Raw genomic sequence first — 13,354 nt, 5'->3', positions numbered from 1 at the left:
AACCTCCATAGAGAGCCATACAGACAGATAACTAAATTACATATACTAAATACAGATTACTAAATCTAACTAAATCACATTATCATTCGTGACTATTAGAGCCTCAATAAAAGCCTTCGATCCATCGAACACTCGCTTGTTAAACACAATTTCCAAAAAATCTTCCGCCATTTTGGTTAAACTTTGCACCATTAATCTAGTTAAAAGACATTTATGTTATGACCACGTACAAGTGAAGCCATTAAAACCTATTTCGTAATACTTTCGACTATAAACGCAAAAAACTGTTAGACGTAAACTAGCCGCATCATTTCCAAAGTTTGTAAAACTTTGCTTGCTGATTTTTTTTTTAATTTTAACATCAGTAGAAAGGTACTCTTTCAGCGAATAACATAACCTTTTTATCCAAGTGGTATTTACGATCATAATTTTTGTTTCAAATAACAATCGAGTGTTCAATTCGCACCTCTTCACCAGATCTTAGAAGCGAGTCCGTGACCGTGGAGACCAGCACCATAGAGGGACGCTCCCAGTCCTGAGGTGACGATGGACTTGACTACTGGTACTCCCAACGGTTGGGGCACTGGAACTGCTACAGGTTTGGGTACTGGCACAGCGTATGGAGCGGGAACTGGAACTCCGACCTGGAATGATTTGCGTCACGTTTAGTTTGGATTTATCATCGTTTAGTGAAGGGATTTATTATGATAGTTCATAAAATTTATGTAGTAAACATTTTGGAGACTAAATATTTTGCTTTACCTGTTTGATAACTGGGTAAGGAACTGCGTGTGGAACCGGGTAAGGAACTGGCCTGTCGACTGGCACTGCGACGTGCTTCTCAACCGCTACTGGGTAGGGCCTTGGCACTGCGACAGCGTATGGCCGGTCTACTGGTACTGGCACCGCTACCTGGAATTATTCACGACACGTTTAGTTTGGTCTTATTAGTGTTTTGTTTAACGTTAGGTTTAGAAACTTGATACTTGATTTTTTGATGATAACAATTGACAATACAATCTACAGGATTGACAAAGATATTCTTCAATCATTTTATAATTCTATATATGCACAGGTGGGCACAGTTAATCGAAAAGTTAACTTCGTTAATCGTTAATTCGTTAATTAAAAAATTAACTTCGTTAATCGTTAAAGCGTTAAATTCTCGAAAATTTAACGCAAGTTAAAGTTAATCGTTAACAGTTAACCATACCAAAATTATACATACTAATTTAACACTTATGTGGCGACACTTGTTTAAAATAGTAATTTGACTATACATTCTATAACACATTAGTATTAGAGACAAGTATGAATGCATTATAGTATATTTCATTACGAGTGCGGAAAGCCTGTCGTTGCAAAGAGTTCCGACAAAATAAATGTCTACAAGTTGACAGTTGGAACAAGTTGTAATGACAGTTTCGCACGTGTACTAAACAACTATTTTTGATACAGTTGCGAAAAAATTAAGCAATTTAATAGAATAATAATAAAAACACAATAAACCCAACTAACTAAAATGTTTGGAAAATGGCGCCAACCATAAAATAATACAAACAGAGATTTTTTATTGTTTTCTTCACCCATTCTGGGTAGGCAAAGGGAACTATGCCCAAACAGCCAAGTCTTCAATAGTTTATTTTTATTGATATGAAATGAAAATTAAATTTAATGAGATTAAATAAAATGAAACCTAACCTAATTCATTGAATCAAATCATTAAATTTGATATTGTAACAAATTAGGAGCTTCTTTTTAGAAATATTTGCATGAATCATAAAAACTACATTGATATTTTATTTTAAAACTTCGTGGTTGGTTTTTCTTTATAACAGACATTATTTTGACAGTTGGAAAAGAGAACGCACGAGTTTGAAAAAGCACGAGTAAAAAAGTTTTTTAATACAGTTGCTCAAAAAGTGGCGTCTGGCAGGGACAAAGCGTTGGGAATGTGGGCTATAACATACTCGTAATAAAATAAACTATTTCGAACCTTCTTTTGATTTTGTCCTGTTAGTCACGTCTTTCCCGGATGCTCTGATGCATCACACTTGCACGCGAACTTCACATATGTCAATTATCAACTCGTTCGTTCACCATTCGAGTCGCCGACAGTCGCCCAACATAGCTGAACTTACGAGCCTGGCGTGGCGCGTAATTTTAACAAAATGACAGCACGTCTCCAAGTTTCTAATTTAACGATTAACGGACTTTTTTTAACGGAAGTTGAGTTTAACGGAAGTTAACAAAAGCGTTAACACTTTTTGAAGTTAACTTAAAAGTTAATCCGTTAAGCAAAATGTTAACTTCGTTAATTAACGATTAACGGATTAACGAGTTAATGCCCAGCTCTGTATATATGTGTTAACCAAAAATACAATAGATTAAATTCTTACCCTGACGGGGACAGGGTAAGGCCTGTCTACTGCCACAGGGTAAGGAGCTGGCACGGGGACGCCGACGTGCTTGGTGACAGTCGTGTGAACATCAGCACCAACGATTGTGGCACCGCCAATAGCGCCTCCTGGTCCCACAGCGATGCCTGGTCCTGCAGCTAGCGCAGCACCTAACCCTGAGGTGAGGCCGGTGGCGTACCCTGAGCTGAGACCGCCACCAAAGCCGTAACCTCCCAGGCTGTAGCCGGAATGTATGATGGGTGCGGCAGCAGCGTAATGTCCGACCAGTCCACTCCGCTTTTGAATAACTTTGCTAGGTTCAGCGAGAACTGATGCCGTCATGAAGAGGATTGCGATCTGGGAAAGAAAAGAAAGAAATAATAACATTTAAGACCTGACATTAATATTTGACTGACATTTCGTTTTCTGACTAAATTATCGTCGACCATGTTTTCGTTCTAAAATGTTCTAAAGCATCCCTTTTTATTGAAACGTACTCTAATATTACTATTGAATGAAAACAATGAACGACTTTTACCACGTTACGTGCAATGACTTCACTCTACTTAGCATGCGTCCCGGTGTAGACGAAATCGAAATTTCGATTGTCACTTGAATTATTAAACAGCTACGAATATGATAAGAAATGATGAATCAATACAGTTTGTTTATTTTTGTTATTATTGCTTTCGATTTCATTGTTTTGTACTATCTATTATTATAGTGCCGCTTGCATTAGCAGTTGTGGAATATTGGTTCGGATTACAAATTATTAAGTCATAGGTTCGAATCTACTGATTTAAAATCTAAAATTAAATCAAATCCTAAGCTTTAAGGTTAGTTTAAATAATAAAAAAGAACAATAATTTATACATTTAGCTGTAAACGAAATTACGGTTCAATATTAATTGAAGATATCTTTATTTAAAATACGATTAATTTTAAATTTATCTATTCAAACTAACAAATCTCACATTGATGAGTTTTTTTTTTAAAATAAATATCGTAAAATTTTTAATCTAATTTAAATTTTTTTAATAAAAGTTTCATTTGTAACTTTGTAATTTAATTTTTATTTACTTGATTTTTATTATTTGAAATGGATTATTAAATATATGTTTTATTTATTTCTATAAATATTAAATCTCTTGTTTTTTCTTTATTAATTTATTTTCGTTATTTAATAAAAGACACAAATTACACTTACGAAGGCTTTCATTTTGCTTGTAAGGTATCACGCACAACACTTAGTTAACTAACACTGTTGGTGACCACTGGTCATGTGTACCCTGTTTGCAAGGTAAGAACTTTATATAAGACTGGTACGCACTGCCCCTACTATAGGTCGAAGGATTTTTACGTCAAACGCCATTATTTGTAACACTAGCTATCGCTCGCGTCTCCTTCTTCGCGGAATTAAACGTAAACATAATAAATAGCCAATATATTCTTCCAGACTATGATCTATATCTATGATAATTTCATCGAGATCCGTTCTGGAGATACCTTCAAACAAACAAACATCCATCCATCTAAACATTCGCATTAATAATATTAGTTAGTTAATAAGTTAGAAGTAAGATTGTGGGTTAGTATAGTAGAGCTTGTAAATTAATCTGGTTAGTAAATATAATATTAACTAAGACTGTATTATTTTAGTTGAATTATATGAATTTTAGATCTAAAAGATTTAAGGGATAAAGCTAATTACACTAGTAAGGAAAACATTTGTAATTTCTTCACACACTTTAGCGTTCCTACTGCAACTGAAATGTCTTTAAATTTTTGTATTATTTCAAACATTTTTTTTTTTGTAAAATAATATCGTATTCATGTAGTTTTTTAAAGTCAAAAAAATTATACATTCTTTATGGTCATTGAATTGAATCTCGTTTATATCTTTTACATGGCCGTAATATGTTGCAATGATATTTGACATTAATTGCTATATTTTAATTAAACAATTAAATACGATTTGTTAATATTTGAAAGTAAGATAACTTGCTTCTTGTTTTAGTTAGGTTAATATCCGGGGTTGGGCCAGTAGACCTGCAACAAATGTTTGAACTACTGCTATTGTAACAAGACAGCGTTATTTCGTAATTTTCACACGTTTTAAATTTTTTTTAATATAGAAAGTGGACTGTATTTTATGATAAATTTTAGCATGATCTCATTATTTTGTGGCAAAGAGTATATGAGAGTAGAGTATATTTATGTAGTTTTATAACACCCTCTGGAATACTTTCCGAGAAGATAATACAATTGTAAACTATACACCTTTCCAATATGATCATTTATTCAACTTCTTGACATCAACTTTAAAAAGGGTTTAATTTACTCATCTATACTAAATAAATTGTTAATATCACAAACAATAAAATATAACTATAAAACAAAACTATTTCTCTCTTTTTACAACATTTTTTACAACTTTTATTTCTCAACTGTTTTTATTTCTTCATCTATTATGCACGGCTTCGCGTTACCGGCCAATACGACCTCCTAGGCAGCTTACATGTTCTGCCGTGCTACCAAGGAGGTTCTATGAACATCAATACGCGTTATACAGTAGTTATATTTTTAATGTCTTGCGATTATTACTAGTAACTAGTCTATACTAATATTATATACAGGAAAGATTTTGTAGTTGCATTGAATATGCTTCGAAACTACTAAAACGTAATGAAAAGATCTTTCACTGTTGGGAAGTTACACTATCCCTGGGTGACATAGACTAATTTTATAACTTGTTTTTTTTTAATTCCACGCGGACGAAGTTGATGGTCACCTGCTAGTAATTATTAAAAGTAGAATTATAAGCTCGAATGCCACTACTTCTACGAAATTTCAATAAGGAATAGAAATAGAAAAAAAACTCATATATCAATCTGTCGAGTAAGAGATTTTATTGGGATGAATATAAACTATACTTGTAAAAATGGTATTACAAGACGTCTGAATAACTTAAAATTAATCTGTATTACTCCAAAAAATATTAGTTTAGTTAAATAGGTGTTTTAATCCTTTGACGTTTTGGACGTCAATGTGGTTATAAAAGGGTATGTTTTACTCATAAATATGCATCATAAAAACTGCTTCTAGTATTTATTACTGGAACAGTTACTTTGTTATATATTTATCAAGATAACATTTCGGAAGGCTATGCATAATTATATTTAATATCATGATTTCTGGTAATGTCTAATATTAAAGTGCAATGAAAACGTTGACATTTGTTTAACCTAAAATATAATTGAAACACTGTCTACATTTTTTATGATGAGTTCTAACTATTAGATGTTTTTGTAACTTATTTTATGTTAAATTAAATTCAATTAATGTAATAAATTTATTTATTGCAGTTCGGAATCAAAAAGGATTTTTATAAGCTTCGTATAATTAAAATTTCGTAATTGAACAATATATCAGTATCAATGAAACGTATTAATCTGTTTAAATATTCAGACCACTCAGTGATAGATTAGACCAGTTTTGTTGCAGTGTCAAATATAGATTTCAATTTGTTAATATTTTGCATAAAGCTATAAATATTTATGGAAATAGATGAAATTTATATTTCTTTAAGTGGAATATTTATTATTGATGATTTATTTTATTGTGTAAAGATATAATATTAAATGAAAGATCATTTTTGTGGTAACCAAAATATCTTTCTTTAATTTAATTAAATGTAAGCTGGTTAATTTAAATGTAATCTTAGTACTTCTTACTATTATTATAAATGCAAAAGTTTAGATGGATGATTTGTTAGAAGCCTAAACAGCTCAATGGATGGCTATAATTCGGTATACATGTAGAACATAGTCTGGAAAAACAAATAGGCTACTAATTAAATTATTTTTAATTCTGTGCGGACGGAGTCGAGGGCGATATCTAGTTTAGTAATATTTGTTTTCCATTTCAAGTAAGTTTGAAGCTTGTTGCTTTACCAAAAGAGTCGAATGATGGCAATTAAACTCACGAAAGCACGATCTCTAATCCGTGTCTTTAACCGTTAGATTATTGTAGAAAACATTTGCTTACCGTCCGTTCCTTTAACGCTTATGTTCTAAAACTGTTCCGAAACAATAACATTGGTATAAGAAATGTAAATAACTTACATTATAATATTACACAAATCATTCTATTGAAGAGAAACAAAATTTCCTAAACAATGGATATCAGAAAAATCGTACTCAGAATAGATTCTATACGTGGTTAGCTTAAAAAGTTTTTATAGATTGCAATTCACTGCCTTTTAGGGATGAAGGCGCTCTACAATATTATAAGCTGTAGTATTAGATGTTAAATAATAGATTTGTCAACTTATGTTTATGGTCACAGTTACCTAGTGCATTGCATAAAATGTTGCAACCCACCCGCTACACCAGTTCGCGCAGAACACGAAATCGGATACCTAACAATACCTTGCTTCCTAAGTATATATATAAGTATATAGCAGGAGTTGTCAATCTTTTATCAAGTTTGTTTATTTATTTCTACAAAAAGTTTCGTCAAAACTCATCAAAATAGCAAATACTAGTAGCGTTAGTATTGAAGTTATTATTTACTAACTTCTTTATTTGTGTTAAAAATTTGTGTGTTTTCTTTCTATAAGTGAACATCCCAATTCGTACAATGTTTGCAATACAAAGTGTTTTTTGAGTTGTTTTAATAATGAAAAATGTTGTGGAAATTATTGTTTAAATTGTTTTATCCATTTGTTATGTACCTCTGCTTTATTAGTTATAGTCCTCTAGTATGTTAAATGTTAACTTTAGAGTTTAAATTTCAATATTGAATAAATAAACCTTTTGATGATGATTGGTCGATAACTGAAATCTAAACGTGGAATTAACCTAGATTTTATATATCCTCATATGCTACATACAACACGATGAATTGAAGGATTTTTTTTACTGATTTCGATCGAATTGTGTAATGTGAAAGCTTCGATAAATGTGCATATCGCGTCACGCGTGGATTTTTGACTGCCATTTGTAGCACGTATTCGTGACTGCGAAATTTTTGAAAAAACAAACAACACCATTGTTATCTATATATATATAAAAGAAAGTCGTGTTAGTTACACTATTTATAACTCAAGAACAGCTGAATCGATTTGACTGAAAATTTGTGGGCAGGTAGCTTAGAACCAGGAAACGGACATAGGATCATTTTTACCCCGTTTTCTATTGTTTATCCCGCGTGGACGGAGTCGCGGGTAAAAGCTAGTATTGTATAAAACGGAAAAGGGAAATGATAGATACATTATCATACTAATATTATAAATGCGAATGTTTAGATAGATGGATGTTTGTATGTCCGAAACGGTTCAACTGGTTTTTGACGAAATTTGGCACATATGTAGAACATAGTCTTGAAGAATACATAGACTACTTATTACGTTTTTTAATTCCGCGCTGACGGGCTACAGCTAGTTATGTAATAAATGGTAATGGTCTATGTCAGTGATTGTCAAACTTATTTCTTTCACCGCCCCCTTTGAAAATCAATTATATTTCAGAGCCCCCTAATTTTTATTCAGCCCTAAAGCTTAAAAACCACAGTTTCATTACTTTAATTAATTTCAATGCCCCCCATTTTTTGGGCCTCTTATCGTCCCCACCTAGGTTTCAAACGCCCCCAAGGGGGCGTTATCGCCTTCTTTGGGGAACACTGGTCTATGTGTAACGGTCATATATAGTTCTTAGTTTGCTATATTCTTTAATAATTGAACAGGAATGTTGTTAATGCAGTTTCTTGTTAAAGAAATGATAACTGATAAAGATTATGTTTTCGACAAATGTCCTGTTTATTTTCTCCGAAGTGCATTAAGCTCAGAAATGGATGCTTCGATCGATCAGACTCTGATGGCTCCTGAACAGTTTAATGAATGTCTTACGGACTACATCCAAGTGGTAAATAACCACTTATTTGAAAGGCACACAGTTTCCCACAACTAACTTTATCTAGACGTAGTAACTACAGGATAATTCTTAGACTGAACTGATGTCAGGCTGATGAAATATAATACTTACTTCTCTGTATATAAAGATGATTTTATTTTGCAACAACAAAGGGTTTCTTGACCCGCGAAGAATGCCAGATGATCTACTTTCATTGTTACTTCGGTCCAAGGACTGTCCCTTTTAGATTGTGCTTCTAATTATGTACATCGTTTCTATCCATTGCTAGATACTCAGGTTCTCATTTAATTGTTGTATGGAGATGTTTGAGGCTATGTATGTATTCATTTTAACTTATAGTCCAAATGTTCTAACTGGTTTTTGAGAGTGCTTTCTGGAATGTTATAGAACTTGTTGATTTTGAATTATTTATTTTCATCTAGAAAGATCGAATTATGTTCAGAGTTAAACGTGTATATTTGGGTTATATAGTCGACGGCTAGAATCTCATTGTATCACTGGAAGATTACTGTGAAGAGTGATTCGCAGAAGCACCAAGTTCATAGACAAGATAATCCTGTAACGTAGAAGATGGTCTCGAATTGTCATAACCAATTTTGTGTTAGAATTCTAGTTATTTATTAAATTACAATAAGAGATTGGTTAATTAACTACATATTTAACGATTGATAACGTTTGTAACTAATACATTAAAATCCGACTGTAGTTGTAAATGTAAGCACTTGATTAATGCACCAGATAATCGTAGCCTTGTCCCCTTTGCACGTCTTCCGGCTTGGCAGTTCGTCGGCGGGCGGCTCATTCACAAGCGGCATTTTAAAACGAAATGTCGACACAAGTAAATGCATTCATCTCACGGCACATGTATAAACCAGTTTGTAATACATTAAGAATTCTTATGCATTAGATTAAAATTGATGAGCTTTATATAATTCAAAATTGTTAACCTATCTTTATAGGCAACTAGACATAGATAATGTAGACAATTTGCTGAATCACATATTGACCACTCTGAAGAGCGTCGGTGGCTCAGGGGTTAAGCACTTGACTTGGAATCTGCAGGTCCAGGGTTCGAATCCCGCCATGTACCAACGTGTTTTTCGATTTACATATGTTACATTTATCCGACGTTCTTACGGTGAAGGAAAACATCGTGATGCAACCTGCACATATCTGAGAAGAAATTTAAAGATATGTGTGAAGTCAACCAACCCGCACTTGGCCAGCGTGGTTGACTATGGCCTAGTCGCCACTAACTTGGGGTAGGCTCCGAGCCCCTCAGTGGGGACGTATAGTGGCTGATATTGACCACTTAGGTGGACTTAATATTAAGGTATCATACATATTATAATGGTAAGAAAGAACGGAGATCTTCTATGTATTATATATAGTAAGTTGAAACTAATTAACACAACCCTAGCCTGAAGTTTAAAGCTTCCATGTATTTGTTAAAGCTAAGTGGCAACCCTATTGAAAACATTAATGTAAAAAGATAATTTTTTGACTAAAAAGGTTTGATGGTTTACTTGTTTTATGTGATCAATAGAAATAAGTACACACGGAATAATGCGTGTATTGATTACGTATGCGACACTCGTTTTGGATTAGTAGTACGTATGCAACATTATACACTGACGTATCCTTACAAAGATTAAGAAGACTATACACTTGATTTATTAAATATAGCAACATATTAAATTTAAAAAAAATATGTCATCGGATTTCTCGTGTTTTTTGAATAGCGTGAGAAAAAGAATCTTTTTAACATTTTTATTCTTTTTTCACTTTGCATAGTCTTTTTTCTTTCCTATATATAAAATAGCAACTTTTTATAGTTTAATTTTTAAAACAAACTACCCAAGTGACTGAGATATTTTTTCTGTTATAGAGGTTTCTGTCTTACCCGAGTTCCTCGCTTATGGAGGTCGTCCGTCGGGACCGGACAATGACTCCCGCTTATCCAGGTTTGACTTTATATCTTTAAGTAATTTGTATGTTACTTAGGATGATTGATTTATTCTTGCACACAAATAACAAATTAAAATGTCTTACGCGTGATTCCGCTCGTATTTTTAATTATTTGGCAAAGACCATCAAAGTTTTCTGCAAGATTTGTTTTCATTATTACGGTAGAGCAATTACAATATTAAAATGTAAGGAACAATGTTAATTTACTTTTTAAATATTTTTCATTTAATGAATAAACACCTTTATAATCCTCGTAGCAAGGTGACGTCAGCCAAATAGCGTTACAAGTTATTACGTTGCGTTACATAACGACTTGTCACATTAGAGCCGGTTGCTGCGGGTCATAGATGCAGAGGAATTGGGTCAAGGATTAACGACACAACAGAGACATCTAGCGGCTGGAATTAAGACAAAGGATTCAATTCCTTGTTGACAGTGCCTATTAGTTATTGTTTGTGAAGTCACAAGAACCAAAATTACAAACAAAATATATTATCTGTAGTAGACGTATTATGCAAAGAAGAATCACAAAACTACTACCGCTTTATAAATTATAATTCCAATGTTTTTTAAATTATTTTTGTAGAAGAATCACTTCATTGGACTCACGTATATTTTTTTTTCACAAGTAGCGTGTATCAAATTTAAGACCTAAAATTACCTAACCATTCCCGTCTTAATAAAGTAATCAAGCTACTTGCAAGTACATAATAAACAAACGTGACATACTAATCATATAACATAGGAATCTGTTACTGAATGTCTGAACTAGTAGTTACCCATTAAATTAGTTACTTAATCGGCAAAAAAAGTCACAAAGGAAAAGGTAACATTGTAAATCAAGTAGGAAATGGTTCGTTACGAGATAAGATACCTGGTTACGTTTTAGTTGGAAAAACTGCATCAGGAAATCTGTTTACATTTAGTAGCGGCGATGTCTGAGGGACCGACATTCCAATGCTGAATTATTTGATTCACGTAACTCTAAGACTAGTTTAAATCAATGTAACATGAGGATGAGTTACGTATGTTGCAAGATTCTATGTTGATTAATTAATTATAAATAATTCTTATATATTTAGGTACAATTTTGATTCACTAAAAGTCTGTTAACTTTATAATCATCAGCTCACTATACGGTCCCAGTAAGGGTCTACCACGCTGGTCACCTTCTGGCTGCTGAGTGCAGGTTAACTTTACACATATTTTTGAATTTCTTCGTAGATATGCGCAGGTTGCTCACGATGTTTTCTTTTTTGTAAGAGCATCAGATAAATGTATATATGTAAATCGAAAAGTCGAAAATCACATTGGTACATGGCGGGATTCAAACCCAGGACCTATACTAAGAGAATGAAAGAGACGGCAACATAATGTTACGGTAGTGGAGTCGTATTGGAAAATTCTCCCAATTTTCCTCAACTCTTGTATAAAAAATCTCCTCTGACATATTGACCTGATTACTGGATGTTGAGCAAAGAATGTAATACTGCTATACACGGACTGTTCATGTTACGATTGACATACCTGAGCCTATTCCTGGAATGTTCTAGTGAATCTGACAGAATGGTTGGTCAGATATTGCTAAAGGGTTATGTAATTCGATGCCTCGAAAGAACATTTTTATCTAAGTCTGGGTTATATTTAAATTTCAAAATGCATGCATTAAATGTAAAGACATTTAGGCATTAAATGTAAAGACATTTACATTTTGACAGCTCTTTTTAATTCATCTTCAGAATTGATAGATTACTTTGTGTCAAAGTCATTCAGTAATTGCATTTTTAACCAACTCATTTATCGAACCCAGGACTGAATGTACTACGACTGAATAAACTTTAACTAATAGTATTACGAAAGTAACATAAAATCCGATAAAGATAATACATAAATATGACAGTTCATTACATTTACAAAATAATTAAGGAAACACAACCAGTGTTGTAAAACGGGTAACATTTCGAAACCCGTATAGATTCACAACGTATTTACACAAGTGCAATTCGACCTGCTAAAGTCCGCGCTCTCAATCTTGTTTTACTTATAATAGAAATTCAGACAAGCACACGGACTACGTGACAAGATTATTTTTTATATAGTAATGTCACTTCAAAACGGTTGACCAAAATTCATACAAGTGCAGTCAAATGTAACATGTAAATTTTTATATTCCTTCAACGTACTTTGAATGCATTGTTTTGTTGATCAATTTGTCTTTAAATACACGTTTGTGGTTTGTAATATACGAAATATTTTTATTTAATTTGTTACTTTTTAACTTGTAAGACTATATATATTTTTGTATAATGTTAGTAGCTGTCGCCTGTGACTCAGTTCGCGCGGAATTAAAAAAACAAATTTATTAGTAGCCTATATATTCATCCAGACTATGTTTTACATTCAGCGAGATCCCTTTAGCCCTTCTGGAAATACCTTCTAACAAACATCAATCTATCCATTCATCCATCCATCTATAGTTTCATATTTATGAGTAAAATTATTTTATTGATATTATAAAGAGGAAAGATTCGTTTGTCGTTGTTTGTATTGAATACGCTCCGAAACTACTGAAACGATTTGAAAAATTGTTTCCCTGTTGAGAAGCTACAAGAACTCCGGTTGACACAGGCTAAATTTATTACTATTTTTTTAATTCCGTGCGGACAAAGTCACGAGTACCTGCTCTAAATTATATGTTACATATAAAAGCCTTATTATTTTTGTACACTATGGGACGCCATAGACGACGACGACCTTACACATAACTGTAAATCAGTTTGTTGCCTGTTTAAACTTATTTATGTAAATTACACACTTATAAACATAGAGTTTTAGTGCTCTACATAAAATTAGCTTAATAATAGTGTTATTTAGTTGTAACAGTTTGTTAAAACAGAAAGTAAATAGTAAATTATATATTAAACAATTATAAAAGTTATTACATATTAAACATTTAAATACAGTATTTTACTCAGAGCGTCGGTGGCCCAGGTGTTAAGTACTTTGTAATCGGCAGGTCCTGGGTTCGAATCCCGTAATGTACCAATGTGTTTC

General features: G+C 32.8%; 1 protein-coding gene across 1 annotated transcript; it reads right to left on the bottom strand.

Moving 5' to 3' along the window:
- Positions 1–216: 216 nt before the first annotated feature.
- LOC106711969 (tetra-peptide repeat homeobox protein 1) lies at positions 217–3,703 on the bottom strand. Its single transcript, XM_014504401.2, has 4 exons — positions 3,607–3,703; positions 2,400–2,756; positions 763–912; positions 217–644 (listed from the first exon to the last, which is right to left on the bottom strand). The coding sequence occupies exons 1-4, from the start codon at positions 3,616–3,618 to the stop codon at positions 471–473; spliced, it is 693 nt and encodes a 230-aa protein (XP_014359887.2). The 5' UTR covers positions 3,619–3,703; the 3' UTR covers positions 217–470.
- Between the last annotated feature and the right edge of the window lie 9,651 nt (positions 3,704–13,354).

Source organism: Papilio machaon, chromosome 14 (assembly GCF_912999745.1).
Source record: "Papilio machaon chromosome 14, ilPapMach1.1, whole genome shotgun sequence".
Taxonomy (NCBI): domain Eukaryota; kingdom Metazoa; phylum Arthropoda; class Insecta; order Lepidoptera; family Papilionidae; genus Papilio; species Papilio machaon.
This window is presented reverse-complemented; position numbering and strand designations above follow the sequence as displayed.

Coding starts and splice junctions, on each gene's coding strand:
- LOC106711969 (XM_014504401.2), bottom strand. Junction 913..2,399: donor CTTACCCTGTCCCCGTCAGG/GTAAGAATTTAA, acceptor GAATAATTCCAG/GTAGCGGTGCCAGTACCAGT. Junction 645..762: donor CTTACCCAGTTATCAAACAG/GTAAAGCAAAAT, acceptor AAATCATTCCAG/GTCGGAGTTCCAGTTCCCGC.